The sequence below is a fragment of the Gracilinanus agilis genome, chromosome 3, assembly GCF_016433145.1.
Source record: "Gracilinanus agilis isolate LMUSP501 chromosome 3, AgileGrace, whole genome shotgun sequence".
In the NCBI taxonomy this organism is placed as follows: domain Eukaryota; kingdom Metazoa; phylum Chordata; class Mammalia; order Didelphimorphia; family Didelphidae; genus Gracilinanus; species Gracilinanus agilis.
This window is the reverse complement of record NC_058132.1, coordinates 594,732,748-594,753,969: the sequence shown is the minus strand read 5'-3', so window position 1 is coordinate 594,753,969 and position 21,222 is coordinate 594,732,748. Positions and strand designations below refer to the sequence as shown.

Below are 21,222 nucleotides of genomic sequence, written 5' to 3'. Positions count from 1 at the left end.
TCTAACCATTCTTTCTCTGGAAGTAGATAGCATTCTCTACCATAAGTCCCTCTGAAATGCTCTGGATCATTGCATTGCCGATAAAAGGTAAGTCTATCACAGTTGATCATTCTACAATATTGCTGTTACTGTGTATAATTTCCTGGTTCTGCTTATTTTACTCTGCATCAGTCCATGAAGGTCTTTCCAGCTCTTTCTGAAACCATTCTGTTCATCATTCCTTATTAGCACAATAGTATTCTATCACCATTATATACACAATTTGTTCAGTCATTCCCCAATTGAGGGACATCTCTTTTCAATTTCCCATTCCTTGCCACCACAAAAAGAGCAACTATAAATATTTTTGCACAAATAAGTCCTTTCCCCCTCTTTTTTGATCTCTCTCAGATATAAACCTAGAAATGGTATTACTGGATCAAAAGGTATGTATTATTTTATAGCCCTTTTGGCATAATTCCAAACTGCCCTCCAGGATGGATGGATAAGTTCAAAGCTCTATCAGCAATGCATTAGTGTCCCAATTTTGTCATATCCCTGCCAACATTTATCATTTTCCTTTACTGTCATATTAGCCAATTGGATAGGTGTGAGGTGGTGCTTCAGAGTTGTTTTAATTAGCATCTCTCTAATCAAGAGGGATTTAGAGAATTTTTTCATATGATTATTGATACCTTTGATTTCTTCATTTGAAAACTGATTATTTATATACTTTGACCATTTATCAACTGGAAAATGACTTGTATTCTTATAAATTTTATTTAGTTCTTTATATACTGAAAAATAAGACTTGTGAGAGAAATTTGTTATAAAAATTTTTTCCTAGTTTATCGCTTCCCTTCTAATCTTGGTTGCATTGGTTTCATTTGTACAAAACCTTTTTAATTTAATATAATCAAAATTATTCATTTTACATCTTGTAATGTTCTCTACCTCTTGTTTGGTTATAAATTCTTCCCTTCTCCATAGATCTGACAGGTAAACTATTCTATGTTCCCCTAATTTATTTTTAATATCACCCTTTATATCTAAATCACATACCTAGTTTGACCTTATCTATCTTAAAACCCAGAAACTACTGGGTTTTTTGTTTTGTTTTTGTTTTATGTAGGATATTTTTCCATGGTTACATGATTCATGTTCTTTCCCTCTTCCCCCAAACCACCCCCCTCCCTGTAGCTGATTTGCAATTCCACTGGGTTTTATATGTATCACTGATCATATTATTGATAGTTGCATGAGGGTGATTTTTTAGCATCTACATCCCCAATGATATCCCCATCAGCCCATGTGTTTAAGCAGTTGTTTTTCTTCTGTATTTCTCCTCCCCCAGTTCTTCCTATGAATATGGATAGCATTCTTTCTCATAAGTCCCTCAGAATTGTCCTGGGTCATTGCATTGCTGCTAAACTACTGGGTTTTAAGCTGCTGTTATGTTTAGTGTTCAAAGAAAAAGAGTTCTCTTTTTAATCCAGAATAACCCCGCATAAATGCCACAACATTTTCTGATCCACGCAGAGGTCTATTGAGGTGGTCAGTGCCGCTCACCTCTCCTCAGGTCGACGTAGGAGCTGCGACAGGGAACGCAGGTAGAAAGATGATGAATTGGGGGATTTCTCCAGCACAGACACATTCACGGTGCACACACTCCAAAAGATGTCGGCTTCTTGAGGCACAGCTGATCTTACAGATCTCTGCCAAAGAGTATTTCCTGCTTTGCTGCCACCTCCATCCACCTCCAAGAGATTATTTGGTTCTTGCTGGTCTTCTGCTGTTATATAGTTCTGAATAAAAAAGAGTTTGGGTTTCCCCGAGAGCAAAGGGCAAGCATCCCCAGTGAAAAACTTCTTTATCTGATGCAGAGGGAACACTGAGTAAGTCTGGTGGTTTACTCCAAAAATCCCCTCCGAGTTACCTCGACTGATCACAATACACACAAAAATGTCATAGTCCTGATGCGAGGTGAGACAGGCAACTTGACAAAGGGTCTTGTGGATTTCTTCTGCTCGCAGGCACTGGTGACACTGCACCTCAAACCCCAGGGAAGTGAATGTGGCCCTAAGTGTCTCTGGAAAAAAGAAAAGCAGGACATACCCATTTGAGAGGATTTGCAAAGAGAAACCTGGTAGGAAATCTGTAGATTTTCTAATGTTTCTCCAATGGTATTGGGATTTTTAGAGTAGGGATGTCAAAGGCAGTTGTTGGGCAATGAGGGGCTGTGAGAGAATGGGCAGGCAAGAAAGGAACACCCACAGCTCGTCTGGGTCTATCGAGAAGACTCTTTTCTGCCTGGTTCTCCTTTTTCTACCACTTCCCTACAAGTCCCAAGAGTGGGAGATTCCTGTTGTTACTAAAAGTGACCACTAGAGGGAGATAGATCCCCTCTGTCAAAGCCGACTGACTCCCATTTGGTTTCTTATTTCAGTTAAAGCAAGAAACTAAATAAGAGATGAAACAACTAACCCCATTCCGGTTATTTGTCTCAATCCCATTTAGGCTGAATGCTAAACTTCTTTTTTATAATATACCCTTTTTAAAAAAAGTGTATATGTATATATATATATATATATATTTGTTTGTTTATTATAAACCCTTCCCTTAAGTCTTAGAATCAATACTATATATTAGTTCCAAGGCAGAAGAGTGCTAGGAAATTGGGGTTAAGTGACTTGCCCAGGGTCACTTGTCTCAGACACTAGTTATGTGTCTATTTATAACACTCTTTTCTGCCTGGTTCTGTCTGAGGAAGTGTTGGAGGCTAGATTTGCATCCAGGTTCTCTCAATCCCAGGACTAGTGCTCTATCCACTATACTACCTAGCTGCCCCTTAGAATTCCAATATCTTTCAAAGTCCCTTTGGGTTGTCCACTAAGTTCCTGTTTTCTCTTTAGGACAATGTCACTACTTCTCAGTTTCTTCTGAGAAAGAAGGGAAAAAAGGATATATTAATATTAATATATTATTATAGAGAGGCACCAAGGTGGCACATTGGATAGAGTGCCAAGCTGGAGTGAGGGAAACTCATCTTCAACTATTCCTAGTTAAATCGGGTCATTTCCATTGTCAGTTGGCACCTAGCAGAAAGGCTGGTCAGGAAACTATGGAAACGTGTTTCACTCTCTCTCTCTCTCTCTCTCTCTCTATCTATCTATCTATCTATCTATCTATCTATCTCTCCCCTTCTTCCCCTTAGCTTAGTGCACCCTGGCCTCCCACCTCCAAACTCCCCCCCCAAAAAAATTTAATTTAATTTTAAAAAACTCAAGCTCCAAGTAAGCATTGAAGGCACTTGGCTTGAGAAAAGAGACCTTTGCCCAGCTCCTCCTACCCACCTGAGGGTCTGGCCCCCTGCATGCCTGTCTTCTGTATCCAAGCTCAAAAGAGTTCCTCCTGGTGGGGCTCAGGGCATTGGGGGGTGAGGAGATGAACAATGCTGCCAGCAGTTACCCCATAGCCTCCCTATATGTCGGTGACTTGCACTCAGGGGGCACCAAAGCCATGCTATATGAGATGTTCAGCCCCACTGGACTAGGCTGTCCATCCAGGTCACTAGGGAAATGATTACCAGATGCTCCCTGAGGTAGGCCTATGTCAACTTTCAGCAGCCTGCTGATATGGAACGTGCCCTGGATGCCATGAACTTTGATGTAATTAAAGGCAAACCAATTTGTATCATGTGGTCTCAATGGGATCCCTCATTGAGGAAATCAGAAGTTGGCAATGTTTTCTTTAAAAACCTGGATAAGTGCATAGACAACAAAGCACTTTATGACACCTTTTCAGCATTTGGGAACATCTTGTCCCGCAAGGTGGTATATGATGAAAATAGTTCTAAAGGCTACGTATTTGTGCACTTTGAGACCCAGGATGCTGCAGATAGGGCCTTCGAGAAGATGAATGACATGCTTCTCAACCACTTTCCTTTTTTTTTAAATTGCCCAAAAAAGATGAGCAAGACGGTCAAAAAACAGGCATGGCTCTCTTTAGGCTGTCTGGAAAATTGAGAATTCGAATTCCAAACTTCTGGTTGCCATAATTGTTACGATTAAAAATGATAAAGACTGATATAAATATAGAAATTAGTAGTTTAATTAAAGCCATGCTGATAGGGATAGAACCATTAGACCACGTGCCTGTAAGAATTCATATTGCCTCAGCCATATTTACCTTTCGTATAGCCCGTGCCTCCTAGCTAAGAGAGCGACTTCCTCCTCACCCAGGAGATTTAACCCCTCTCTTACATCATCATACTTCCTGTTTGCCATGAGGAATCATGGGAAATGTAGTTTCAAAGTCTCTCACATGTCCATAGGTGTCTGCTAGACACTTCCCTGAATTTTAAACAACACCATTGATGATGAAAAATTAAGGAAGGAATTTTCTCCTTTTGGATCAATTACCAGTGCCAACGTGAGGCTCAAGGATGGGAGAAGTAAAGGCTTTGGCTTTGTCTGCTTCTCTTCACCTGATGAAGACCAAAGCAGTGACAGAAATGAATGGACGCATTGTGGACTCAAAGCCCCTGTATGTTGCACTTGCACAGAGGAAAGAAGAAAGGAAAGCCCACCTAACCAATCAATATATGCAGTGTATTGCAGGAATGAGAGCCCTACCTGCCAACACTATCATCAATCAGTTTCAGCCAACTCCTGGGGGCTGTTTCATGCCAGCAGTGCCATAGGCTCAGAATAGACCTCCTTATTATGCTCCCAATCAAATAGCCCAGATGAGACCCAATCCCCGATGGCAACAAGGTGGAAGATGTCAAGGCTTCCAAGGAGTACCAAACATCATTCATCAATCCAGGCATGCTGGGCTCTTCAACACCTAACTCCAGCCAGTAATATCCAGGTTTCTTGAGAGCTCCCTACTATGCCTCAGCGAGTGGGGGTGCCCTCTGCTGAGCAAAATTTATCTCCTAGACCCTCTATTGCTACCCCTGCACCTTGAGCCGACCCTCAAATTTCACAGGTTTCTTGTGTGTAGCCTGGACCCTACTAACCTTTAATTTAATTTAATTTAATTTTTCTCTTCTAAAAAAGCTTTTCTGACAGTATTTTGTTTTGGTTTTATCGGGAATTGGTTTTATTTGAAATATCCAATTGTAAATTGTCTGGAAAAGTGTTTCTCAATAAATAAATAAAGGATAATAAGAAGTAAAACATTCAAAAAAAAGAAAAGTGTTTCTATTGGCTGAAATAAATCAGGAGCTATTTGGTTTATTTATCCAAGGTGATGGTAAATAACTAAGAGAAAATGAGGACCAAGAATAACCCAAAGTCTCACAGTTCATTTTAGACAATGCTTTCAATCTTTTTCTCAACCAAGCTTTCTACTAGATGCTAAATAACAGTAAAATTGACCAATTTGAGTCTTTCCTTCCCTGGCTTATCATCCAGAAAATGGGCAAGTGCCAAAAGAGGAAGCAGAAGGTGTCAGCCCTGAAGAATATGCCCGGATAAATCAAGATCTAGAAAACTAAAACCTAGCTTAAGTGAGAATTTTACATAGATGAAGTCAATATAGCCAAGCTAGCTAATGATGTCTATGGCTATTCAACTGATTTTGGAGAGCAGTCAAGTGGCATGGTGGAAACACCAGGCCTATAATCATGAAGACTTGAGTTCAAATCTGGCCTCAGATACTTACCAACTGGGTGACCTGGGCAAGCCATTTAACTTCCATTTGCCTGTTTTCTCATCTGTAAAATGGGGATAGTAATAGCACCTACCTCCTGGGATTATTATGAGGATCAAATGAGATAATAATTGTAAAGCACTTAGCAGAATGCCTGATACATAGTAAACGCTATATAAATATGTTACTGATTTTATTATTAGTATTATTATTCCCTCCCTACCCTTGCTACAAACTCATCACTGGTAACATATCACTGAATGTGGCCATCTTCTCTCCTAGGACATTCTCAAAAGCTCTCAATTCCTCCACTTAATGTTAAGCTCCTGGAGAGCAGGGCTTTTATTATGTCTCTCTTGGCAATCTCAGTGGCTAAATACACAGTACATTCTTAGTAAATGCTGATACAGTTGCATATGAACCAATTATAGCTTCCCTAAAGAAGTTCAAAGTACAGAGTTCTTTGGACTTTTATCAAAGCCTAGAGCAGGGAGAACCATGGGGCAAGAAATACTTTAGTGAAGAAACCTAAAATTAAAAAAAAAAAAAAAAGTAATTAAATCACTGGGTTTAATTTTAATCTGGAGCACAAAGGAAGCCTGAAATATCTTTAAAACCTAATTATAAGAGGATGTGGTAACTAAGTCAGAAGGAAGGAAGTATGCCCAAGGACAAAATAAGAAGTGTACTGATAGTATTTTGCAGATAACAAATAATCCGCTTGATCCTGGCCAGAGAATAAGAAAGTACCTAGAAGTATTAGAGCCATTTTCCAAAAGGGAAAATAAAGATGTCAGTAATTGGCCTATGAAGAGTTCTGTTCAAAATGAAAATGGCCAAAATGGAAGCTTCTCTATATTACTGCCAAGTATTTCCCCCTCTACAGCTGGGTATCTGCCATCAAGGGGGCAGGTAGGAGATGCACAGTGCTGGGCCTGGAGTCAGGAAGTTGTTTGCTACTCAGTCTTTTCAGTCTCTTCATGATCCCTTTTGGGATTTTCTTGACAAAGATACTGGAGTTGTTCACCATTTACTTTTCCAGCTCATTTTACAGATGAGGAAAGTGAGGCAAGCAGGATTATGTGATTTGCCATGGGTCATACAGGTGATAAGTGTCTGAGGCCAGATTTGAACTTGGGTTTTCTTGACTCTAGACCTGGCTCTACCCACCAAGTCCAAAAACTACAATTCATGTCACTTAGAAAGAAGCACTTGAGTGTAATGAAAAGAGTGCTGGTCTGAGAATCAGGAAAGTCTTGCTTCTCTAACTTACTAGCTATATGACCATGAGTAAGTCATAATACCCCCAGGCTACAGTTTGATCAGCTGTAAAAAGGGGCTGACATCTATGAATTCAAATGATAGAGAGGGCAAGGCTCACACCGAAGCAAGATATTCTCCCCTGAATTTTATGAGAGTAATTATGGGGGCAGTTTATCTCAAACTGGCTCATGACCTTTTTTTTTAAACTATTGATAAAATGCCTCCTCTCCCAATTTTCTTTATCTATGTCCTTCAATAGGATAACTCAATTATCTCTGTTAATTTTTTATGATCAAAATGAAACTGTAAACTATATACACAGGATGAACAAGGGCATCACTGATGAAAAAGATAAATTCATAACTTTCCAAGTTTGTTCCCATTAGCTTTTTTTTTTTAAAACCCTTACTCATCTTGGAATCTACATCAAGTATCAGTTCTAAGGCAGAAGAGCAGTGAGGGCTAGATAACTGGGGTTAAGTGACTTGCCCAGAGTCAACTAACTAAGAAGTGTCTGAAGTCAAATTTGAACCCAGGACCTACCATCTCCAGGCCTGGCTCTCTATCCTCACCTAGTCATCACCCAGCTACACCCAAAGGAATTCTTTTTACAAACTAATAAAGAAAGCTATTAGATAGTTTAGTGACCTGAGACTATACCTTGAATTTTCTATTTTATTTAATTTCCATATAACTAATATAATATAAATTGTATAGTTGGAAAATCTTGAACCCCTGGAACTGCATTGCCCAAAATTGCTTTCTGAATTACCCACAATTCCTTTTGCCTTTCATATATGTGCATCATTTCACAGTCTATATATAGTTTGGGTTCACTCTGCCACACCCTCTGTCTTCCACATGAATTGAATGTTGAACATTCCCTGGGTTCTCTAGCTCTCTAGTTAAATATTAATAAATCTTTATAAATACTATACTTTGGAGATATTGAATATTAATTTTAAAACCACATAAAATAAGAATATGAGAAAATTAATGCTAATGATTGAACAAATCGTGTTATATAATTGAAATAAATTTAATTAAGCTATTGAGAAATGACTATGAAGAATTCAGAGAAACATGAGAAAACTTGAAAGAAATGACACAGTGAAGTAAGCAGAACCAAGACCAGCTATGCCATGACCACAATGAGAAGATAACATTAGAAGACTCTAAAAGAGTGGCCAATTATGATACCAGAGAGGAAGGCAGATGGGGCCAATATATTGATTTGTTTTGCTTAACTTTTTTCTTTCAAGAGAATTAGTTATTGTTGTTCAGGTATTTTCCATCTTGCCTAACTGTTCATGACCCAATTTAGGATTTTCTTGACAAAAACACTAGAATGGTTTGCCATTTTCTTCTCCAATTCATTTTACAGTTGAGGAAACTGAGGGAAATGAGGCTTAGTGATTTGCCTAGGGTTACATGGCTAGTAAGTGTCTGAAGCTAGACTTGAACTCATGAAAAAGAGTCTTTCTGTATCCAGGAACTCTGTCTACTTTACCACCTAAATCCCCTAACTCTTAGCTACTAGGGATAAGGGAAAGAAGAGTCACTGAGAAGTGGGCCTTTTTTTTTTTTTTTTTTTTTTTTTTTTAATATCAACAAAGAACAGCTAGGTTGTTCAGTGGATAGAGAGCCAGGCCTGGAGACAGCAAGTCCTAGGGTCAAATCTAGCTTGACACTTTTTAGAGTAACCCTAGGGAAGTTACTTGACCACCATCACTTAGCCCTTACCACTCTTCTTAGAACTAATACATAATATTGATTCTAAGATGGAAAGTAAGGTTTAAAAAAAGTATCAATAAAACATTTATTCTTTTTTAAAATGTAACAAGGCAAATTCTAGAAGGACAAACCACTTGAAATCATTGATATCTTTTTTTCAGACACTAAATGTAAGATTTAAATTAGTGTGCAATACTTCAAGTATTATTTTTATAAAGTTTATTATCTGACAAAATAGAATCACATGACTAAGTTTTTCTACCTGCTCAAAAATCCCCACTCCACCAAAGCCAGGACAAGAAGGAAAGAGAGGGAGACATCAAACTCCACCCAATTTATATCCTGTCTATGTCCAATTTATATCCTATCTACACCAGACAGGAAGTGAGTAAGGTGCTGGGAATCGTTGTTTTGATGGGGATCATAGTTTTTAGGGTAACAGATTCAAATTACACAGCACCTCATCTATTTGGGGTATGTTTCCAAATTCAAGTACCACAAAGCAAACAGGAATCATTCATGCCACATGTGGCATACTCACCTCCCTCTGCCCGAGCCCAGACAATGGAGGTGGCTCAACTCAAGTGATGGCCCTAAAGAACATATGAAGGGCAGCAGGAGACAGTGAAAGAGGACCTAGAGTGAGAGGATCTGGGTCCAAATTCCAGCTGTGAGAGACCAGGGGTGAGGCCCTAAACTTCTGTAAGCACCATCCTTTTTCATTTATGAAATGTGAGGGTTGCACAAAATGGCCTCTTAAGTTCCTTTCCATCCCTAAATCGACAATCCACTGACACAACACACTTCTCCATTGTTGGTAGAGAGGTTGGGGACTACTTGTATGAAATATTAAATGTGATACTGCATTTGTTTCAGTTGGTTTTGCTTAACTCTTTTTCTTTGTTCAGTGGTGAAGGAGAACATACATCTAGACCAGGTGATTCAGTGGATTGAAAGCCAAAACTGGAGACCTTAAAAAACCAGGAGGTTTTAAGTTCAATTTGACCTCAGACATTTCCTAGCTGTCTGGCCCTGGGCAAGTCATTTAATCTCCATTGTCTAGCCTGTACCACTCTCCTACCTTAGAACAGAAACTTAGTATGGATTCTAAGATAGAAGGTTAGGGTTTAAAAAAAAAAAAACCCTTAGTAATAAGAAGGTGTGATAATGAAGTGAGGAAGTCTTAGAACAAGATACTCATGGTAGGGATAGCATTTTGCATACAAGAAATAACCTCCTTGCCTATTAAAGAATTTTTTAAAACCCAGAAGCCTTCAATAAAATTTTTAAAAATAGAACCTAATACACTGAAAAAGTTCTCTCTCTCTCTTTTTTTTTGAAGGGCTCTGTCCTTTCATCTGTTCCATCTCAGGGATCCAGACCTCAAAAATACCAAATTTCATTTTCAGCTTCTCAATCTAGACAAAAACGCAGAGGCCAAGACTACTGCCGCATGCTCTGGGGTTGAGGTGGCATCTTCAAATGTGGGGCTAGGTAAGTGTTACTGATTCAGCCTGTCTCTCTGCACTATTAAGGGAAATAAGAAATAATAATGAAGGCTGTGCAGCTGGGCTCAAGCCAGATAGCTCACAAGACTTCTCTACTATTTTTAGCTTCTCATGAGTTCTGATGGGATATTGGTGGAGAAAGCTCTGCTTATGCAAGTGTCTCTTACATGGAAGGTTTTAAAAACCAATTGGCAGCGGCCTCAGACACTTCCCAGCTGTGTGACCTTGGGCAAGTCACTTGACCCCCATTGCCTACCCTTACCAACTCTTCCACCTATAAGTCAATACACAGAAGTTAAGGGTTTAAACTAAAAAAAAAAAAAAAAAAAAAAAAAAAAAAAAAAAAAAAACCAATTGGCAGGGGGCAGCTAATGGATTGACAGCCAGAGACAGGAGGAACTGGGTTCAAACTTAGCCTTAGTCACTTCTTAGCTGTGTGACCCTGGGCAAGTCACTTAACCCCCATCGTCTCACCCTTACTGCTCTTCTGCCTTGAAACCAATACATAGTATTGATTCTAAGATGGAAAGTAAGAGTTAAAAAAAAAATTGGCAAATCTGAAGCTAAGTCCAGGTAAAAAGCAAGCATATTTTGAATTTTTATTTTGCAAGGTTTTTTTAGAAGGGCTAGAAAGAAATGAAAAGGAAAGCCATTCTTCTAAACCTACAACTATCATCTTTTACACAGGAAGCTGAAAGATTTTGAGCTTCAGACCAACCTCCAGAGATAATCACCTGTGACACAGTGTTTCCTACCACCTCATCCCAAATATCTAGTTCTTTGACATAAGTAGTCAAACAATACTTATTAAGGACCTAGTATGTGCCAGGCACCTAAGCACTAGCGATACAAAAAGAGAAAAAAAGACAGTCCCTCCCCTCAAGGAGCTTACAATCTAATGGAGGAGGCAACATGCAAATACAGAGAAAGGAATCTATATACAGAAAAGGAAATAATTAACAGAGGGAAGGCACTAGAACTAAGAGATGGGGGGAGGCTTCCTGTTGAAGGTCAGTAGTCTGAGCTGAGGAGGAAGAGTGTTACAGGCATGGGGGACACCAAACAGAATGTCCAGAGATAAGGGATGGAGATTCTTCTAGGTGAAACAGTCAGGAAGCCAGTGTCACTAGATCAAAAAATATGTGGTGGGAATAAAATGAAAGAAGACTGGAAAGATAGGAGGTGGCTAGTTTTAGAGGGTTTTGATTTCCAAACAATGCATTTTGTATTTGTTCCTAGAAGCAACTAGAAGCCAGTGAAATTTCTTGAATTGGGACCTGATATAATTGAATCTGCACTTTAGGAAAATCAGTTTAGGAGTTGGATGGAAGCTGAATTGGAGTGGGGAGAGAATTTTAAGGTGGGTAGACTTACCAAGAGGATATTTCAATAGTCTAGGATTGAACGATAGGCCACTAAAATGGTGGCAGTATTAGAGGAGAGAAGGGCCATGTATTCAAAGAAATGTGGCAAAGGTGAAATCAGCAGACCTTGGCAATAGATAGGATCTGAGGGGAGTCGGGTGAGAGATAATAAATCCAAGATGACTCCTAGGTTTTGAATCAGAGGGACTAGGAGGATTGTGTTGCTCTCTACCTTAATGGGTGTCAGGGAGATAATAATGAGTTTTGTTTTGGACATATTGACTTTCAGATGTCTTAATAAGTAGGAGAATCTTCTGGACATTTAGTTGTTAAAGCAGCTGGAGATATGGGATTGGAGGTCAGCTCAAGAGTTTGGGGCAGGAAACATAGATTTGAGAATCATCAGCATAGAGGTTATAATTAAATCCATGGGAGCTAATGAGATCTCCAACTGAAATAGTATAGAAGGAGAAGAGAAGAGGCTCCAGGATAGAAACTTGAGAGTCAACTACAATTAGAGGGCATGATCTAGAGGAGGATAGAGTAAGGGAGACTGAGGAGTGGTTAGTTAGATAAGTAAATAGGATGTCTGCTATTACTGTGGGCAAACTGTTAAAATTTTTTTTTTACTTTTTAAAAATCTACAAACCTGAGGGGTATGAGGGAAATATAGACCATAGTTCTTTAAGCATCTGTCTCCATTCACAAATAGATATAGCCATAAATTGGATCAGTGATTTTATTGGGCATATAGTGTGGAACCTAGAGAGAGTCATAATTAATCCAGACCTCTGTATGACACTATAGTGAAACGGGCTTGGAGACCTTTGGTCTCCAGAGCCTAACCCTTACATGATAAAACAGCCTTATCTGCAGGAACTCCCCTTGCAGACATCCTTCTTATCTGCAGGAACTCCCCTTGCAGACATCCTTCCTATCTACAGGAACTTCAACCTTGCAGACATCCTGTTCCCCAAGATCCTGGCGCCCCACCCCCTGCCTGCTCATCCTTAAATACTCAGCTCCCCCACAGCTCAGGGTCCATGTCTGAATTGTCAGCCTAAGTCCCTAGCCTTAAGCTAGACAATAAAGTCCCTTTGTATTTTGCATTGCTGGTTTCAGACTCATTTTTTGGGATTGACTCTCCGGGCTTAGATAGGTTAAGTTTACCTGGGGTCACAGAGCCAGTATGTGTCAGACCAGACACAAAACTAAGTCTTCTGGTCTCCCAGGATGGCCCTTTAAGCCACCACACCACAAAGTTTCTGAATAGATATGACCCCTATAAAAATTCTTCTCATGGAGATCCATTCATCCAACAAATTCAAATATTTACTGCATACCAAGTAGGTTGCATATTTACACACAAATATTAAGAGATATTTTGTATAGGAGGGCTATTTGCCTAATAGAGCTATGGAAAGACCTTGAGTAATAACTTTGGAATTCAGATCAGATAAGCCAAGAATGAAGATATCTACAAAGAACAAAATGTTCAGCTAGTGAGCATCTGGGATTATGCATTCTTACAAAGGGCAAGTATTGAGTCTCTGGGATTCTCTGAGAGGCTGTGTTCTCTGGAAAGCAATCTGTACAATGTTTCATCTATGTTCAAGATGATGCCATAGAGAAAACAAGGTCCTACTAACACTCTGGGTGAGGGCAGGACAATATTATTCACATCTTTTATCTCTCTTGAAAAGAGAAGAGAGTTCAAGAAGAGAGAAGAGAGGGGAAAGGAGAAATGAGAAGAGAAGGGAAGAGAGGGGGAGAGGGGAAATAAGGGAGGAGAAGAGAGAAGGAAGGTGAGGGAAAATGAAAGTCTTTGTATGGTCACATTTCCCTGAGCTAAAAGAAAAAAATAGGACACCTGGAGGGGAAAAGGCACTTAATCTAAGACTGCCTGATTCTTTTAACCTCTTCTGAAGATTCTTTTCTGGAAACTTACCAGGATAAGTTTAACTGGTTCTGAAAAATAGTTCTCAAATACCCAAGGAATATATGTCCAGGGTTTAGAGGACTCTAAGACATAGAATGGCCAGTTCCTCCCTTTCTCTAAATAAAGAATAAATACATACTTTTGTCTCCTTTTTTGGACTAGTTCCCTTTCTTTGGTTGAATCAGCAATGATGCTATTTGAGTCACACATATAATTCTAACTGAAGAACCAATCCAAATGCAAATATAATTGGCCAATATGAAATTAAAACTATGAAATCCCAAATATAGTGTCAAAAGATCAAAAAGACCATCATCCTTAGCTAGATTGCATCCAATGGATCCTAGGCAGATATCTCACTCCGCTCCTGGAATACCTCCAGAAAATATTTCACTGAGTAATGATTCAATATCTTACAGCCTGTCAGCGTGAAATCTAGAAGCTCCCTAACTTGTAGCCTAGTAAGATTCTATGACTCCCAGTTTAGTTAGCTTGAAAGTGAAAGCCTCAAGTTTGACCTTGACACATGAGAGTTTCTCCCTGAAGGAAAACCCAACTTCAGGAGTCTCAGAGTAACAACAGACCTTAAAGTAGTTTAAGTGGGGATGGTTAATCCCATCAGGTATTAAGTATCTCTTTTGCCCCAATGGTTTCTCCCCAATAGGCCAAAGTCCTTTACCTAAGCAGCCCAGTCCTTAGCTAGATCTTCCCCCTTTTTGTGTCTATAGCAAAACATCAGGCCCCTCACTGTTATTCCTGTCTGGGACTTCTCATTTTCTTTTGTTACTATTGTAAAGCCAATCAACTACCCCTCTCATCCTCAGTCCCCATATTCCCCAAGAAAAGTATTTAAGCTTCCCACTTTAATGGCTCCTTAGAGTCATCATGTAGTGCAGTGTCACCCCCAGGGCTAATGTTCCCAAAGTTCCAGGGTGTAGACCCTGTGAAAGTTTTAGCTCCAGACTCTGAGTAAAGGGCCAAATATTGGACTTATCCCTTTCCTGATTAAAGACTTGGTTTTTCTGACTACTTTGGTATTTCTGTGTTATTTCCAAGTTAATAAGCCTCTTACCTCCATGAAGTCATATTTTTTTATGAAACTCCTCCTGAAACATAAATCATTTCAACTTGTTTCAAATTCACTAAAGAAGAAAAAGCTCAACAATCTCCCAGTGCTATGGCCCATGCTACAGTTTTGTTTAAGTTTACTACAACTGAAAAGTGGTTAAGCAGCATTGGATAAAAGCTTGACCATGTCCCAATTGACAAATGGTTAAAGGATATGAACAAGCAATTTTCAGATGAAGAAATCAAAACCATCAATAATCATATGAAAAAATCAATGTAAATTAAAACATCATTGAGGTACCACCTCACACCTAACAGATTGGCCAATAAGGCAGTAAAGGAAAGTGGTAAATGTTGGAGATGTGGCAAAATTAGCTAATACATTGTTGGTGGAGTTGTGTACTCATCCAATCATTCTAGAGGGCAATTTGGAACTATGCCCAAAGGGCTATAAAATTGCATACCCTTTGATCTGGGTAATACCACTACTGAGTCTATATCCCAAAGAGATAATAAAAAAAGAGAAAAGACCAAATGTACAAAAAATATTTATAGATGTTCTTTTTTGTAGTGGCAAAGAATTAGAAATTTAGGGGATCTCCAGTAACCAAGGAATGGCTGAACAAATTGTGGTACATGTTGGTGATGGAATACTATTGTGCTATAAGAAATGATAAGCAAGATGATTTCAGAAAAAGCTGGAAAGATCTGCAAGAACTGATGCAGAGGGAAATAAACAGAAGTGGGAGAACACTGTACACAATAACAGCAATATTGGATGATGATTATCTGTGAAAACTTGGCTACTCTCAGCAATGCAATGATCTGGGACAATCCTGAAAGACATTGACAGGGAATGCTCTCCAGCACCAGAGAAGTTGGAATTGTTGGAATTGTCTTTCATATCAGTGTATTTATGGTTTTATTTTGGGGTTTTGGTTATGTATGAGTGTGCTCTTACAACAATGAACAATATGGAAGTATGTTTTGTGTGACAATAAAAATAACTTTTTAAAAAGGGATAAAAGTGTGAGGAGTCCTATTTAATTGGAGGAAGCCAATTAATCCACAAGGCCAATACATACCTGCATCATTGCCAATGCAATCAATTATTAAACAGATGCCCAATGGTTGGCTCCTTAGCCTGTATATGTCATCAGCCATCTGTTAGGAAAGAGGAAAAAATAGACTAAGAAAGATTCTGAATATTACTCTGCCCCTTTCAGGCTCAGTCAAATAATCACATGCCCTGTTTCCTCTCACTTGCTTTCCCTTAAAAACTTTTCTATAATAATTCTAATAATCTCTCTGTAAACTTTGATATAGATTAGCCAATCAGAAGGCTGGAGGAATATGTTGATATTTTCCACTGATCCTATTTCTGTTAAGAGAAATAATTACAAGACAGGGAATCTATTTCTGTTTTAAGTTTTCCAAAACCATTTTTAGCTACTATCTCACCTCTGTTCAAGTACTTTTGACACTAGGTTATCTTTTAATCCCCAGAGATCTTCTGAACCAGACAGAAAGGAGAGGCTGCATTTACTGACCTGCAGCCATAAGGGATTCTCTTAGGATTTATGTAAATTAGTCCCTTCTCCAAAGAAAGGAGGGAAGCTCCTCTTGGCTTCTGGCAGTAACTCTTAGAGAAGCATTTCCTCAAGAAGTAGAGCTGACAACACACCCCAACAAAAACTGAATCAGGACTCTACCCACTCCTACTTTCCAATGAGTGGCAATATGGGCACTTAGTTGAGAAGAGATAAAGGTGATTTTGACTTTTCTGTGTTACCCAAGCTCATTTTTCCCCCAAAATAATCATACATTATGCTCTTTCTGAAGGCTAACGTCCCCTTCTCTCAAGAGAAATATTAACCAAAATAACCAAAAATAACATTAGGCAGCTGAGTACTCTTTATCTCATTTTACTACCCTCCTTAACAAAGAACAAATGAACTTAGAAGCATGTCAAGAATTCAGTATTTTTTCTTAAAAGGGAGAGAAGAAAATAAAATCAGATCACTGACCTGAGGCAAGGATTTTCTGGATTCCTGAATGGATAGTTTAACTGGTTCAGCTGAGAGAAAAGAAAGGTGTTAATATAGTTATGTGAGAAGGTAAGAGAAAAGACTATTAGATCTGTAGCTAGGAAAGGCCCAGGTTCCAATCCTACCTCTGACCCTGGAAAGCTGTGTGACTATCACTTTAGTTATTTTAGCTTTCTGAGCCTCCATTTCCTTAGCTTAGTAAAGTATTGTCATCAATCATCATTATCGTCATCATCATTATTATTAAGTCTTATTAGACAAATATCATTATCCCCTTTTTACTAAGGGGATTTTGTCTACTATTTGTCTAACTACCCAACTAAAAGGCTGGTGAGAGGAAAGTGTTTTTCAGAAACCTTCAGCTGCTATAAAAATATGATTATTATTACTATTAAAGCAAAAGGAATATAGAACCTTTTCACATGAAGCCAAAATTCCCAAAGGTTACATCCTGTTTTTCTCTGTATCTATTTCAATGCTTCTTTGTTTTTTGCTTTTCCAGTAAAGAAAAGCTCTTTTCAGGTAGGCCACTTTTTTTCATTTTTGTCTCTGTATCCCCAGCTGTGTCTTACACATAGTAGGCACTTCATAAATTCTCTTTAAATTAAATATGTTTGGTTACTCTGAAGTCAGAGTTAAGTTAGTACATATCTATGTTAAGAAATCCAAATCTCAGAAGGAAATGCCAATAGATGGCCCCTTGTAAGAGAACCAAAGAGGAAATAAATGCCAATCTCATAGCTAAATAAAGCAAGGCAAATTTCCTATCCATCTCTCTTTTCCCTCTCTGCAACTTCCATGTCTGATGCACATTTTTCTTCTCCACAGCTGTTAGGGAAATCCTGGATATTGTCAAGAAGGATCATCTATATAGAATCATCAAATGTCAGCGATATGTGAGTCTGAAATCTAGGGCAGAACTCTTATTTTGGAGACAAAGGAAAAAAACAAGACGTAGACAGGTTTCTTTCTTTCTTTTTTTTTCTTCATTTAACAAGGTGGTAAGAAAACTGCCCGGATGGTTTCTGTTCCCTTTTGAACTTCCTTTCTTGGAACAGGTTAAGTGTTTTACCTATAACAGCAGTGCTAGTTAATGGTGAAACCAGCCAGATCTAGATTCTGAATTCAGTGCCTTTCTCTCTATTGTACCATAATGCATCTTTAATAATTGAATTATACCTATTTTAGGCATGATACGGTACAGCCACAAATATTTAATATCATATGCAAGTCAGTGAGATTGCTAAATTTCTTGAATTATATTTCTGGGGTTTATGTGATTCTTCTGCTAGGGTAGAACCCCTTTATAATTTTGATAATGGTGGAAAATAGAGAGGGTCATACTTATTTTGTAGGCTATGTCATATTAGGCTTTCATTATGTATGCATAGCTATGTATGAGTATATATACATATGAGTATATGTGTGTGATATATCATATGTGATTTATTAATGTGCCCTCTATATTATTCTATAAACCATGACTCCTCTCTTAAAAAAAATTTCCCCAAAAAATTAAATTAAAAAAAAATTTTTTTAAGGGGGCAGCTGGGTGGCTTAGTGGATTGAGAGCCAGGCCTAAAGATGGGAGGTCTTAGGTTCAAATCTGGCCTCAGATACTTCCTAGCTGTGTGACCTTGGACAAGTCACTTAACCCCCATTGCCTAGCCCTTACCACTCTTATGCCTTGGAGCCAATACTCAGTATTGATTCTAAGACAGAAAAGGGTTATTTAAAGAAAAAAAAATTCCTCCTCTTCCTCCCTCCCCTGCATCCTCTTTTCCAGAAGATCTCCTTTCTTCTTTTTCTCTACTTCCCTATAGAAGGGAGAGCTTCTTGGTTGGGGTTTGGGGGAGGGAGGAAAAGAAAGAGAAATTTTTTCTGGAGAGATGAGGCATGGTTCATAGAATGATAGCATCTAATAATTGGAAGGGATCTCAGCTGTCCTATCCAGTTTAAGTCCCTCATTTTAGGGATGAGGAAACTAAAATCCACAGGAGTTATGGGACTTGACCAAGGCTACACTGGTAGTAAGTGGAAGAGCCTAGATTTGAACTCATTTCAAATCTTCTGATTCCAAATCCTGGGCTCTTTCCACTTATATTAAATCAATATAATGGTGATCTACTTCCTTTGGATCAATGAACTAAATCAATGTTTGGTAGGCAGACCATGTTATTGACTATGACCAGCCCACTAGGGTGATAGTCCCAGATCATATTTTTGTCAACTCTCACTTTATAAAAACATACAATACAACAAAAGTGATGAAGCTAATGGATTATTCTGGTTGTTACTTAAATTGATATAAATAATTCAAATAATTCTATCATGCCCTAGATGAAGAATTCATGAAGATCACGATCAGTCTGCTAGTTATAAGCTCTCTTGCTTTAAAGAGACCCCTGTCTCTGATTAGGATAGAACACACAGTTGGGGAAAATGAATGACTTGGGCAATACCAACAGTAAGTACCTAAAGTTTATTTTAGAGTGAAGGAAAGATGGGCTTACTTGAAATTCCACATTGTCCAAAGGTTGGTCTTTCTTCCTTTTTTATCCCATTCTTGAGCTTAAAAGAAAAAACAGGATCATATTACATTTTGTTCTCAGTCACTTTACTCATCCTACTACATGCCAATACAATACAACAGAACTACTACCCTAGGGGAAGCCATACATAAAGAGAAGTCCCACAATGCAAGCCGAGACCTTTACTAAGCATCCATAAGGCCATAGGGGTACAAAAATGAAAAAAAAACAGAGACTAATACATTAAAGTGCGATAGCACTGGGCAGATTTATGGTCTACTAAGTAAATAAATAATTATGATAAAGAGAATGTGCAGCACATATCGAGATAAGCAACTATTTCGATTACTAGATAATGGAAAGTTCCTAAGGATTAATCCTAAAAAGAAGCATAATATGATCCAATTTTTGCATTAGGAAGATTACTTGGGCTGGAGAAGAAAGGATGGATTGAAAAGGTAGCAGATTAGAAGTACAAAGGCCAGGTAGTAGCTATTGTAATAGTCGAAGTGAGAGGTAATGAGAGCCTAAAAAGGAATGATCAATCAGTCAAAAAGCATTTATTAAGGCCCTTGTGTCTCGGGTACCATGCTAGACTGGGATGGTGGGAGTGAGGGTAGAAACAACTAACCATTGTAACTTAAAGGATCTTAAATGGGGTTCTGTTAAGAATGTGGTATAAAAGCAGCAACCCAGGCTTGAATGACTCACTCTTTGGGGGTTCTCTGGGATAGTTCACCCCACTTAAGATCCTTTAAGTTATACCATACAACTTTTTTTTTAAACCCTTCTGTCTTAGAATCAATATCAAGTGTCCATTCCAAAGAAGAAGAGTGTTAAGGGCTAGAAAAGTGGAATTAAGTGACTTGCCTAGAAGTCTGAGATCATATTTGAACCCAGGACTTCCTGTCTCTACTTTTGACTCTCTATCCACTGAGCTATTAGCTCTATATGTTAATTAGAATAGTGGTTAATGCAACAACCAGAAAGTTACAAACTCCGCCTACCTCTTGACCCAGTGATACCACAACTTGGCAGTCAAAGAGATAGATAGACAGACACACAGACAGAGAGATAGATTCTATTACTGTTCACTTGTTACAGTCATGCCTAATTCTTTGTGACCTCATTTGAGGTTTTCTTGGCAAAGAAACTAGTTTGCCATTTCCTTCTACAGCTCATTTTACAGATGAGGAAACTGCGGCAAATAGGGCTTAGTGATGCCCATGATCACAAGACTAATAAGTATCTGAGACCAGATTCAAATTCAGAGAATGTTGAGTGTTCCTGACTCCAAGTCTAGCACTATATTCACTGAGCCACAGAAATAGCATTAATTTTTATTATTTTTAAACTCTTACCAAGTAAGGAGTGGTTTTCAAAAGAAGAAATACAAACTACCAAAACCATATAAAAATATTCCAAATCACTAAAAATAAAAGAAGTGTGTATTCAAAAATAAATAGTAGTTAATGTTTTTATTCAAAGTATTTTTACAAAAGAGTTTACTATTTAGCCAAACTGCACTTTGATCTTAATTCTCCCTCCAAACCTAAGAGTGGTATAAAAGTATAAATTAAAAAGTTATTTTTATTATTATTAAACATAGCAAATATTTTTATCTTATTTATTTATTTTGGTTTTGGCTTTATTTTTTATTTATATATGAATTATGTAATTTATAATATTGCTTATTATATATAAACATAAATATTAAAGATATTAAAATATAAAAGTATAAATGAAAAAAGAACTTCTGAGGGTAAAAGATTAACTAGAGAGGGTGGATTGGGGGGGTTAAACTATCTGCCAGCATAAAATCCTCCCTGATAACTAACAACAAAAAACAAAAGAAAAGCCCTTTGTAAATTAGCTAATACTTGGAAGCATTTTATACACACACACACACACACACACACAAAGAAAATCACTGAAATCGTATCACCTCCCTCACTCCCTTCTCAATAAATTCTTCTTAAAAAACCCTTACCTTCTGTCTTAGAATCAATACCAAGTATCAGTTCCAAAGCATAGGGTAAAGGCTAGGCAGCTGGGGTTAAGTGACTTGCCCAGGATCATAGAGTTAAGAAGTATCTGAAGCCAGATTTTCTCAGTACTCTAAAAGCTCCC

The 21,222-nt window shown here is 38.2% G+C and overlaps 1 protein-coding gene and 1 pseudogene across 1 annotated transcript in view; one reads left to right on the top strand and one right to left on the bottom strand.

Moving 5' to 3' along the window:
* CFLAR (CASP8 and FADD like apoptosis regulator) overlaps nucleotides 1–21,222 on the bottom strand; it is a 43,647-nt gene that overhangs the window by 2,721 nt on the left and 19,704 nt on the right. The window contains exons 6-9 of the mRNA XM_044670639.1: nucleotides 19,075–19,132; nucleotides 16,541–16,590; nucleotides 15,599–15,677; nucleotides 1,549–2,068 (exon numbers count right to left, since the gene is read on the bottom strand). Of these exons, the coding sequence (XP_044526574.1) occupies nucleotides 1,549–2,068; nucleotides 15,599–15,677; nucleotides 16,541–16,590; nucleotides 19,075–19,132 (707 nt within the window). The remainder of the gene's footprint in view (nucleotides 1–1,548; nucleotides 2,069–15,598; nucleotides 15,678–16,540; nucleotides 16,591–19,074; nucleotides 19,133–21,222) is intronic.
* LOC123239195 lies at nucleotides 3,414–5,138 on the top strand (annotated as a pseudogene).